The 12,820-nt window shown below is 38.1% G+C and overlaps 1 protein-coding gene across 1 annotated transcript in view; it reads left to right on the top strand.

The window, feature by feature from the left end:
* DIAPH2 (diaphanous related formin 2) overlaps positions 1-12,820 on the top strand; it is a 770,217-nt gene that overhangs the window by 122,093 nt on the left and 635,304 nt on the right. The window contains exon 6 of the mRNA XM_027838327.1: positions 1,729-1,868. Coding sequence (XP_027694128.1) covers positions 1,729-1,868 — 140 coding nt within the window. The remainder of the gene's footprint in view (positions 1-1,728; positions 1,869-12,820) is intronic.

The raw sequence follows: 12,820 nt of genomic DNA, 5'->3' as shown, positions 1-12,820 counted from the left end.
TTTCACCTGGCAGTGGGGGAGTCCATTAAGCTTGGGTGCCCAACTCTTGCACTGGATTTCATGACTGTGAAGTCATGTCAGTCACTTAAAAGCCTTGAGTCTCAGGGTCATTCTCTATGTACATGTCTGTGTCACATTCTCAATGTTATTCTGTAACAAGCCCTCCCCCCTACCCCAGTAGAACCTAAACTGTTTCAGGGCAGGGACTGATTTATTTGTGTTTTTGTGACTCTGTATCCTCAGTACCGAGCACAGTTTATAGTGCTTAGTAAGTCTTCCTTGACAATGGTTTTGTTGGTTTTTCAGGAAACTTAGGGCCTATCTGGTGAATTTCCAGTTGCTCATGGGGACTAACTGTGGTGGTTCCAAACTAGATTAGTACATGTGGCTTCTGCCACACTCTCCCTCTGCCAAACGGCCTGGGAATGTTTCCCATTCATGACATTCCATCTTCTGTCTTCATAATTTTGTATTAGATGTCTCCCTTGCTCAGAACAACCTCTCTCTTCTCCTCTGACTTCCTATAGTCTCTAAGTCCCTTCAAGGCCCAGATGTCACTTTCTATTTGCAGCTTTGTCTAATTCTCTTCTTTTTTAATGTTCTCCTCTGCCTCCATTTTCACATGTTGTATTTACTTGTATGTCCGTATAAGAAAAAAAGGAAGGAAATAAGCATTGTTAAGCAACTACTGTGTTCTAGGCACTGTGCTAAGCACTTTACAAATATTATCTCATTTGGTCCAACAGTCCTGTGAGAGAAGTGCTATTATAATGGTACCCATTTTATAGATGGGGAAACTGAGGCAGACAGAAGTTAAGTGACTTGTCGAGGAACATTTAGCTAGTAAGTGACTGGGGCTGGATTTGAACTCAGGTCTTCCTGACTCTAGGCCTAGCATTTTCTCCCCTGCACCCCCTAGCTGCCTCTGTGTGTGTGTGTGTGTATGTATATATAATATAGATGTCCGTATGTCTATACCTATATCTGTCTATGTCATCAGTATCTATATATATCTATGTCTGTGTCTACATATTTACATGTATAACATCTGTGTACATGATGTTGCTTCCCGCTAGACTGTAAGCTCCTTGAGGACAGGTATTGTTTCGTCTTTGCTTTTTTATCCCAGCACCTACCACGATGCCTTGCACAGAGTTAAACACGTAATAAATTTTGTTTGAATTGGAACTGAAGAAGTTTGCTTTTTGCTTTGTAAATTTTCAGATGGCATGTTACTTTTGATAAATCACTTTGACTTGTGGCATATTTAAATGAATGCATTTGGCCTGTATGTAATGTTTTATATTAATCACATTTCACTGAATGATAGTGGAAATTTCTTAACCTACAAAAATAATAAGATGGACTTTTCAGAAGCAGAGACAGAGTAATCTTAAACCTGGATTTGTTCATCCAAGCACTTGAGAGAGTATATTGTCACTTTATGTAAAGTAGGTGTCCACATTCTCTGTCAGACTGAAAACATTATCCATGATTTTCCCTTTGAAATGTAGTGACTAGAATATTCTCAGGCACATAACATCATCAAACTCGTATTAAATAGTCAATAACCAAAAACGTGCATTAAAAACCTCCTCCGTATATGCCTAGCATTCTCTGTAGTTGTGTGATGAAATAACATAATCATATGCATAAGTATTTCCTGTTTTGTTAGAGTAATTTATTTCTTACTCTGGCCTAAAATAGTATGTCTCTTTGCCTTTGTAGGGAGGTCTGAAAAATAGCAAGCATGAATGTACCTTATCTTCCCAAGAATATATCCATGAATTACGGTCTGGCATCTCAGAAGAGAAACTTCTTAACTGCCTCGAGTCTTTGAGGGTGTCCTTAACCAGCAATCCTGTCAGGTATGTCCTTCACATTTTTGAAAAGAATTTTCCCTAATTATAAGTATTGATGTTACATATGTGTGTTTTTAGATAGAATTGATTTTCTTGTTATTTGAACAGCATGAGTTATTAACATGGAAACTGACAATGGTTAATGCATTTCAATCTTGATGTAAGAATCAAGCAAATGAAATTATCCTTTCCTTTTTTTTTAAAGTAACATATATAAATGTGCAAATTCAGTTAAAATTTTAAAATTCTGTGAGGATTTTGTTTATTGTTGGCAATTTAAAAAATGAATACTTTAATTTCTGGAATAATTTCCAAAATAATTTAGCATTATTTTGGATTAATAGCATATATAGTTAAAAGTTTTTTCTTTCATTTCAGTGATGATTATTAATTTCTTTTCTATTAACATCTTTTTTTCCCATTAACATATTAACAGCCATCACCAAAAACAATTAAACATACAGAAAAAAGGTTTGAATCTTCCCCAAGACCCTCAGCCTTTAGTCAGCCGTCTCCCAAAATATGAGCTCACAGCAACAAACAAGCCGAGAGACTGCTTGCCACCACAGAGCCCGTTTTTCTTGTCTTTGTTTTTCTTCTTTTCCTTTTTTCTTTTCTGTGGTTTTAGTCAGTGCACACACAGTGTTGGTCTTTCTGACTGCACTCTGTCTCTCCTCAGGGCTCAGAAGATAGATCATAGATCAAGAGCTGAAAGTGACCTGCGAGGTCATTTGTCAAACCTCCACATTTTGCAGATGTGGAAACTTGAGGTACAGGGCTCATGCGGACAGGTCCTAGTAATCAGTCCTGTGCTACTTCTTTATCTTCTTCATATTTATCACATTTAATGGTACAATAATAAATTACAGGACATTGCATAATTTCTCCTGTTATTAGACACATGGGTCGTTTTCTTACTCATACAGTATCTATTAATGTTTGTACCTATAGGTCATTTCTCCCCTTTTTATGATTGGTTTGACATGGAGTCCCAGCAGTTGGATTGCTGGATTGAAATATATGTTTAATTTTGTGGCATTGCACTTTGCTGTATTGTTATCGAGGCTGTCTGCACTAGCCTATAATTCCAGCAACAGTGTATCTGAGTCCCTGTTCTTCCACTGCTCTGCCAACATTAGATTTTCCCTGTTTTTGCTCTTTTTGTCAGTGAAGTGATGTTATAAAGTTTTGATGTGTATTTCTCTGATTTTGGGGGATTTTAAATGTCTCCTCCTGTGCTTGTTAGCCAGTCATATTTCCTCCTTGTTAATTGTTGATATCCTTTGACCATCATTTATTGGGGAGGAGACAAATGCAGATGAGGAAAATGCGGTGACTTTACCACACTGGTATAGATCTCTATCAGTTCCTTCTAGATTTTGCTTGGCCCACTGTTTTGTTATGTATCCACTACCAATATTTTGTTCCATTCTGTTTCTTTTTTTATTTTTGGAGATAGAACTTTGTGTTCCACAAAATCTTGGCTGCATATAAACAAATCCGTTGATTTTTGTCTAGAATACCATCTCATATTTGCCTGAAAATTTTTCTCTACTCCACAGGTGCAACATGTATGTTATCCAATTTGCTTCCAGGTTTTTGAGATTTTAAAATATCTGCATTGCTAATCTAATTTATGTGTTTCACGTTGTGTTGACCTCAAGCCATTTGTTTTGGCCATGCAGCTATCTAGTTTTTTTTCCTAGCAATTTTTATTGAGTAATGATTCTTTCTTATAGTGCTTTGTAAGTGTGGGTTTGTTAAACTCTAATATTTTCTATTTATTGGCTTCTTTTTCTGGTTTCTCTGTCCTACTGGGTGGATTTCTTTATACTTTTTATACTGTAGTAGCAGACGGCTTTTAAAAATTATTGCTTTTATGCTACATTTTGAGATTTGATCGTGCCAATTCCCCTTTGCTGATTCTCTTGATCACAGTTCTTTATATTTTTGTGAGTTTATCTCTACAAATTTTCTTATTACTTTAGCTAATTCTCAGGGAGGTCCTATTGGTAGTTTATTAAATCTTTTAATTTAGATTGTAAGTATTACAGTCTTTGCTAGATTTGTTTGACTTAACCATGAGTAAGAGATACCCTGCCATTTATTTAGTTCTTCACATGCTAATTATTATAAAAGGGTTTTTAACATAAATAGCTGTCACATCTTTTAAGGATGCATTATATGTTGTTAAAATCTGACGAGTTAATTTAATGTTTTGATACATACTTTTATCCTTAGATATGTTCCTGTGATAATTAAGATAATGGAAACTGAGTTTTGTTTAGCCAGAGAGGAGAAAAATCAGAAGTCATATTTCTCTCTGCACAGTTCTTTACTTATGTCAGTTATTTAATGAAAAATATTCCTATGAAAAAAATCAGAGGGTCATTTTAAGCCCAGAGTTCTTAACCCTTTATATATCATGGACCCTTTCCAGAAGCCTATGAACATCTCAGAATGTTTTTAAAAGCATAAAATAAAATACATAGGATTATAACTGTAACCAAAGGTTATTGAAAATAATTTCCTATGGAAATGTTCATGGATTCCCTGAGATCTTAATCCTAAGTAATTAACCCCTGCTGTAGCTTTCCCTGAATCTCTTTTTCTACTACTATTGATTAACCCCTCAGGAACCCAGTAGAATGAGGAGCTTGGACTAGATCAGGGGTGGGGAACCTGCGACCTCTAGGCCACATATGGCCCTCTAGGTCCTCAACTGTGGCCTTTTGACTGAGTCTAAGTTTCACAGAACAAATCCTTTTATTAAGGGGATTTATTGTGTGAAGTTTGGATTCAGTCAGAGTGCCGCACTTGAGGACCTGGAGGGCCACATTTGGTCTCGAGGCTGCAGGTTCCCCACCCTTGGACTAGATGGCCTCCATGTTCCTTTCCAGGTTCATGTGTCCTATGATCCTTCTCTGTATTTTTCGTTTTTGAAAGGCCACCTCCTTCAGTATTTGAATAAAACTGTGATGGTATCAGTGTAAGTCTTCCCTTCATTGATGCAGATTTCATCTCCAGACCATAGGACTGTGGCTTTGAAAAACAAAGCGATCACCTGATTATCTTCTGGTGATGAGTCTTTCTACACTTAAGCTACTCCTCTGGTGACATATGCCAGTCTCTCGACAGGTCAGAGGTGGTAATAATGGTAACTCGCAGGAATGTACCACTTGAGGCTCATGAAATGTTTTACATTGATCATCTTGTTTGAGCCTCAAAGCTCTGTGAAGTAGGTATTACAGGTATTGTTTTCCCCATTTTACAGATGAGGGAACTGAGGCTCAGAGAGGTTTAGTGACTTGCACATGGACAGGCAAGTGTTAGAATTAGTATTAGACACCAGATCTTTTTGACTCTATTTCCCACATTCTCCCCTATCTGGCCTACTACCTCTTAATCCTTTTTTCCCTTTATTTGGAGGAACACTATACTTCAGGAGCAAGAGCATTATAGGGGAGGAACCTAGGTAAAAATATACACATATTTGGTCAAATGGCTTTTTCTCCCAATACTCACATTTGTCCTTCATATTCTTCCTGCTCAGGTAGTATTATATATAAATAAAGTAGTCTGGGTCGCTCTGGAAGTGGGTTTTAATGAAGGAAGGTCCTTCAATAGCAGCTAGTAGCCAGCATTTACATAGCACTTTCAGTTTTGAAAAGTGCTTTATAAATAAGTACTGTCTCATTTTATCCTCACAGCAACCCTGGCAGGTAGATGCAATTATTTTCTCCATTTTGTAGATGAAGAAGTTGAGGTAGACAGAAGTTAAGTAACTTGCTAGTAGGTGTTTAAGGCCAAATTTGAACTCCGGTCTTCTTGACTCCAGGTCTGCTTAGCTCCCTCTATAAGAGTGAAACTATAAGGATAGAATAGGTACGTATGCATGTATTATGCATGTGTTAGACATACATGTGTATGTATATGTGCACATGCATATACATGTACACACATTCACCCCCCCCACAGGTACACACACACACACACACACACACACACACACACACACTCTCTCTCTCTCTCTCTCTCTTATGGTGACTTAGCCAAATAATAGCAAAACCATTTAGGGTCAGATAGTAGATTTTTCTGAGCCTTAACTATGTCAGATTGGAGATTGGCAAAGGGAAAATGGTTCTTGCTTTATCACTAGTTTAGCACACCCTTGAATGCTTGCTGGATTGGATTAGATTAGGCCTCTAGAGATTGCCCTCTATATATGTAGTCTTCAAAAACCCGAGGTAACTTCCTCATCACAGTGAGGCATTAATGAAGAAATTTCATTAAGTACCTTCTGTGTCCTAACATTTATTAACACGTACAAAGTATTAGCCACTATGTTTGATACTGGGGATACAAAGTCAAATGCAACAGCCTTCATGCTCAAGGTGCTTATGGGTAGGGGGAGAGGGTGGTGAACAAAAACACTGGTTTTGAAGTCAGAGGACCTGCATTCAAATCCTACACATACTACCCATGTGACCTGGGACAAGTCTCAACCTCCCTGGGCCTCAATTTTTTCATCTGTAAAGTTAGGGGGTTGAATTAAATGACTCTGAGATTCTGGAAAGAATCTATGAGAATTCTTAAAAAAACTGTTAAAACTGGTGATAGCCGATAATCCAACCTTATTTTTTTATAAGACTAGAATTATCAGTGTACATTTTCTCACATCTATTTCTTACCATGTGATATTCTTAAATGTGACATTTAAGTGTTTGATTTTTAAGCTTATCATGAATATTTAGGTATTGGAGGGTTCAGAGGTCATGTGCCCATTCCTGAACAGGAATACTTTCCATAACATCCCTGAATAGTGATGATGCAGCTTTGCTTTGAGATATCCAGTGAAATCCAGAGAAGGAACTATGGAGTCTGAATGCAGATCAAAGCATACTAATTCTCTCTCTCTCTCTCTCTTGTTCTCTCTCTCTCTCTCTCCTTTTCTTTTGTTATTTCTTTCTCATGGTTTTTCCCTTTTGTTCCGATTCTTCTTTCACAACATGACTAATGTGGAAATATGTTTAATATGATCATACATATATAGCCTGTATGAGATTGCATGCCATGTTGGGGAGGGGGGGGAAGTTTAGAACTCAAAATCTCATAAAACTGAATGTTGAAAACTAAAAATAAATAAATAAATTGAAAAGAAATAGGACATCCAGTGAGAGGGAAGCCACTATTTCCCAGGCAGATGGAAGTGGGGTGACTTGCTCAAGTTGACAGAGTCAGTGAGGGCCCTTTCCACCTGTTGTTCCTGGTGTTATCCTGCTGGAACACGAGTTCAGGTTTCTCTTCCTCACATGTAACGCGCCATTTTCCATTTCCGTGTATATGGAATGTGCTCCCTTTTCAGAATCCCCCAGCGCGTCCTGCCCCCCGCTTCTGATGGCTCCCTCCTCGTCTTCTTTCACGGGCGCCTGGGAAGAAGCCGCTCTGGGGCAGAGACTCCAGCACCAAGCACAGAGCCCCGCACAAAGCAGAGACTTGATAAATGCTTCTTCATTGATTGATTTATTCTATACTTTAATGGCATTAAAAGGAGTAACTGGTAACTTTTGCAAGCTTTGATTATAAAGTTACTGCTTTCATGGTGGGGATGGTTCAGGGTCCGGTTATCTCCATTTGATCGGATGAAGTAGTCTCTTACTCCTCTCTGCAGCTTCTGTCATTCAGTCGTTTTTTAGTCGTGTTGGGCATTTGGGGTTTTCTTGGCAAAGATACTGGAGTGCTTTGTCATTTCCTTCTCCAGCTCATTTTATGGATGAGGAAACTGAGGCAAACAGGGTTAGGTGACTTCCTTAGGGTCACACATCTAGTAAGGGTCTGAAGCCAGATTTAAACTCTGGAAGACTCATCTTCCTGACTCGAGGCCTGGCACTCTATCCACTGCACCACCTGTCTGTCCCCTCTAGGGAGTAAGTATTTTTAAAATGAAGATGTCTCAGCGTAGGCAAAAATGCAGCCACATATATAGATTTTTATTTCTCTAAGATCAAAATCAAAAGAGTGCTAGTTAGCACCGGGAGAACCAGATTTCCAATGCAGTCTAAAAGAGACTTTGATTAAAATAATCAAAATGTCTTTTCTGGAGCTTTCCCCATTTAATAGCAAATAAATTATGTTTCTTGTAGCATATACTGCAGCAGCATTCCAACTACAATTGGGCTGGTCATGCAGAGCTCTGGACATACAGACAGTCATATTATGATTCTGTGCATGTGTGATTCCATATATGGAGAGGCTTTTTCCATTGGTTCAGAAATAGCAAATTCTCCCATACCTTCTTGTTTTGTCCAATTCTTGTTCCTCTCCTTCCCTCGGGTCAGCATAGAGAATTTTATTAAGCATCCTGGAAACAAGTGCCAAATCTGTCAACATCTAGGGGTACCAGTGTGGTCCGTGGCTCTTGCTTTCACTTTAACGTCACATCACACATGGAAGTCATCATTGTTAATATGCTTCAGTAGTTGCTTTTTGAGACACTCACGAGAGAGGCAGCTAGGCGGCTCAGTAGATAGAGTTCAGGGCCTGGAATCAGGAAGAAACCTGAGAGTTTAAATCCATTCTCAGACCCTAGAGGTATGACCTTGGGCAAGTCACTCAACCTCAGTTTGCCTCAATTTCCTCATCTCTAAAATGGGGATAATAACAGCACCTACTTCCCAGGGTTTTGTGAGGATCAAATGAGATAAAATGCTTAGCACAGTGCCTGGCACATACTAGGTGCTATTTAAATGCTGGTTATTATTGTTGCTGTTTCATTGGAAGTTGATTCCCAGCCATAGAGCATTGGGGTTCAAAAGAAAAGTTTTAATGTCAGGGAGCCATTTTGGATCATTGAAAGTACTGCACACTTTGGGATCAACAAGAAAAAAGACTGCATCAGACAAGTTGATTTTAAGTAACAAGTATTTAAGAACCTTAGCTAAAAAGTGATAATTTGCATAGCATTAAATTCCTGATAAATTTGATCTTTATGTCATCATAAGACTTACTAACATGAACCTCAGTTCATTTAAAAGCTCCCTCTTTCTGTGCGGATATGCCTGTAGGGAAATGCTAACAAGGGGTGTGTTATAGTTAATACTTCCAAAGTTAATCCAGCAGTTGACTTTGATACTCTAATGGATAGGCCTTCTGTATGCATTTTAATAAATCTATTTTAAGATTTTTTTTTTCAAAAATTTAGATCCTCTCAATGGGCAGAATTATAGACATCTGCATTACAATGTCTAAATATACCATGTAGATTTTTCTCTGGATTGAAGAGGTGGGTTGGGGAGATTTCAAGACACTCTTTGAGATGATGGTAGAGAGATGAACTCTATGTGAAGGAAAATAAACAGAGACAAGCTAGCAGAGTACTCGGATTGAGAATTCTCTGTATGCCAACGCTTAATTAAAAAATACATTGTTATTTATATCTTTTGCTTTTTTAATCATCAAAATTTCCCCAAGCATTGCCCTCCCACCTCCCAAAGAGCCATCCCCTACAATCAATAATATTTTTAAGAAGAAAAAAAAATGGAGAAAAAAACCAACAATAAATCTAAGTACATAAAAAAAGTTGAAAACATGTGGAATATAGCACATTTGTGAACCTCCCACCTTTACAAAAGTGTGTGGTGGCAAGGTGTCTTTTCACCTCTGTCCTTTGGAGCCATACTTGCTCTTTGTAAATTGATAATATTCAAAGCAACCACAATACTACAAATGGAAAGAATGACCACAGAACAATCAGAAGCTTAGTCTTGAGAGTCTTATAGCTGGGTAGTCCAACCAGACAAAGTTCTGAGCGACTGGATCTGTCTAAAATTGGAATGAGCTCAGAGGGGGGATAGTGGATTCCCCCTGATTGGAATCTTCCCCTAGGTCTTCTGTTCTCCTTCTTTAACTTCCTCAGTACCTTTTGGAGACATAGAATTCTCATGGAATAATTTTTCACCCCATCCCCTAAACTATTAATAATTCATTAGCATAAAGCCCCTCCCACTTGCTCAAGTCAACTTAACCTTGCCGATTTCTCTTGACTCTCGTGTTTGCTTTTCACAGTTCCTACTCAGCTCTCCTCTTTTCATCAGAAATGCTTGAAAGGCCTCCATTCCATGAAAGATCTCACCCCTGTAGAAATCTACTCAGCTTTGCAGAATGTGTTATTCTTGGTTACCAACCTTTATCTTTTGGGTTATTTTGAAATATTATCTTCTAACATCTCCCATTTATAACAGAAGCTGCCGAATCTTATGTGGTCTTGATCCTGATTCCTTAGTACTTGACCTACTTCTTTCTGAATGCTTGCAGTATTTTTTCTTTGATGTAAAAGCTCAGGATTTTTCATTTATGACATTCCTGGGAGGTTTCTCTTTCGGGTTTTGTTCAGTGGATTCTTTCTGTTCCTGTTTACCCACTGCTTCCAGTAGATCTGGGCTGTTTTCATTTCTGATCCCTTGAAATAGAGTAGCCTGGTCTTTTGAGGAGGAGTCCAGTGATTCTTAAATGATCTAATGATCTCTCCTTGACCTGGTTTCCAAGTTACTTGCTTTTGATCTCAGATCTTACTTTTCCTTTTATTTTTCAGTCTTTTGATTTTGTTTTAACATTTCTTCATTTCCTATGGAGTCATTGATTTTTTTTGGTCTAGTCTAGCTTTCATGGAGTTCCTTACTTGAGTAAAGTTTATCTCTTTTTTTTCTCAACTGTTTATTCTCCTACTTTTTTCTTCTAGTGTTTTTATTTAATTTTTAAAATCCTTGCTTTATTTCTTCTAGCTATTTAAGTAGTGCTTGTGAAAAATGCTGCTCCCCCACTTTGAGGTTCTGCTTACTGTTGTTATGGAGTTATTCTCTCTTTTGAGGGGATGTCCAGATCTACAGTAATTTTTTAAAAAACTAATCATTGTCATCTTAGGCTTACTTAAATCGCCAGCTTTCGTTCCTAAATTTGGGATTTGTATCAGGACTAGGCTCTGCTTCCTGCAGTGCTTTTGGGCGAGATTATTGGCCCTGATTGATGTCTTCTCAGGTCACCAGTCAGTTTCTGGTCTGACTTGATCTTTCTCAGTTGTTGGATAGAGATAGATTTCCCTTTTTGCTACTGGTAGACAATGAGAAGTGGAGTGAGTTTCCTATACTGATCTCTGCCTCCTTGGGGTAGGCCCCTCGGGGTTGTTGAAGCTCTGAGCACTGGATCTTCCGGGTTCTCTATGCTATCTTAGGACACAGTGCTAGGGAACTCTTAGCCCAGTTCCTTAGTCCTGAAATCTACTGCATGCCATTGATTGCTGCTTCTCCCTGGGGCTTCCAAGGTTCCCACTATGGGTTTCAGACAGCCCTGAGGGTTTCTGCTCAGCTTGGGACTTTCTGATCCTTCTGATTCTTTCTCCCAGTAGCCCTCCGAGATTGCTACTTCTGAAAACTGAGGCCTGCAGGCTCCATGTGTCTTTGGCCTATCTCCAGTTGTGCTGGGAGGCTGCCCACTTGTTTGCTTGGCCTGGCACTAGCTTTTTGGGCTGACTCCCTTTTCTGTTCCCATGGGGTCATGATTGATTTTTTTGGTGCAATTCAAGGACAAAAGAGATCATTTGCTGTAATTTCTTGATCTTTGTGCAGTCTGGTGTGAATTTTAGGCTTCTGCCAGCATATTAGGTATGCGGGGTCTCGGCAGTCTTGTACTATAAAATTTAACATGTCTCTGGTAAACTTTGTATTTTAAAAGTACGTGCACAGAATTCCACTGTATAATTTATTAATGTAAAAAGTTAAAGCAAGCTACATTGAGAATATCAACATTAAAATGTTCCAGTCTGCAATCCAGTGACACTGGCCTCCTTGCTGTTCCTTTCACAAGACATACCATCTCCTGACTCCAGGCACTTGTCTTGGCTGTCCTTTTTCTCCTCATCTCTGCCTCCTAGCTTCTCTGACCCTCCTTAATCTTAATACCTTCTCTCTGATAATTACCTCCACTATACACACGTACATATATATTTTGCACATAGCTGGTTGCGTATTGAATTTCCCATTAGAGCTTGAGGTCTTTAAGAGTAGAAATATTTTTTGTTTTTGCTTTTATTTTTGGATTTTCTTTATATTTTCAAACACTTCCACGATGTTTGGCATATTATAGGCACTTAATAAATGCTCATTGGTTTGACTGTGGCACTACTGTTTGTAGTTACTTCTTGTGATGAGCTTTTTTAGGTCTTGTGTATGATTCTAGAATTTTTGTGTATATGAAATCCTGAGTAAGGTTTTCAAAGCTGATGCCTTAAAAGACATTCTAGGAAACTTTTACTATGTGTACCCTTAGATTGACTTTCTTAGATGGTTATCTTATTTTCAAACTTACTCAACCTTTGAAATCTTTTAATGTGTATTTTTTCTGCTTTGGTCCAAGATATCATGAAGGAGGCTGTTGTAATACTTATTAAAATTTTTGAAAATGCTTTTCTTCCCAGAATTCCTCCATCAGGCAAATAGTGATAAATATTTTATTTGATATAATTTTGTCAAAATATCAAATGTTGTGGTATGTATTAGACAAAGTAGGAAGGCTTACCCTGTTAGATCTGAGAGTCACAGGGGTCCAGTCTGGTTTGTGGTAGGAGGGGGAATAAGGAGGTTTACCAGGTTTATCAGGTAGCGTAATGCGGAAATGAATGGAAAGGTTTGTTTGCCTCGTTTTTTTTTTTTTTCTTTACCAGGAGATTTGTTTACATCGAAAAGGAAATATAATTGTTATTTCAGCAGGCCATAGTCCAACTATTGTTAACCTTGAAAATCCATTAGTAACCAACCTTTTTCTGACAACACATTGATAAAAATTGCTGTTTGCTTTCCTTTACTTATAGTTCATTTATTGGTTTACCTCAAGGTAATTGGTTAAGTGAGATAGAATAAAATCCTTGAGAATTTATGTAAAAGATTTTCCTTTTTATCATAAAGGAA

Source organism: Vombatus ursinus, unplaced genomic scaffold (genome assembly GCF_900497805.2).
Source record: "Vombatus ursinus unplaced genomic scaffold, bare-nosed wombat genome assembly UNPS02004577.1, whole genome shotgun sequence".
Classification (NCBI taxonomy): Eukaryota; Metazoa; Chordata; class Mammalia; order Diprotodontia; family Vombatidae; genus Vombatus; species Vombatus ursinus.
The sequence above is the reverse complement of the archived record's forward strand: the minus strand, read 5'-3'. Positions and strand labels throughout refer to the sequence as shown.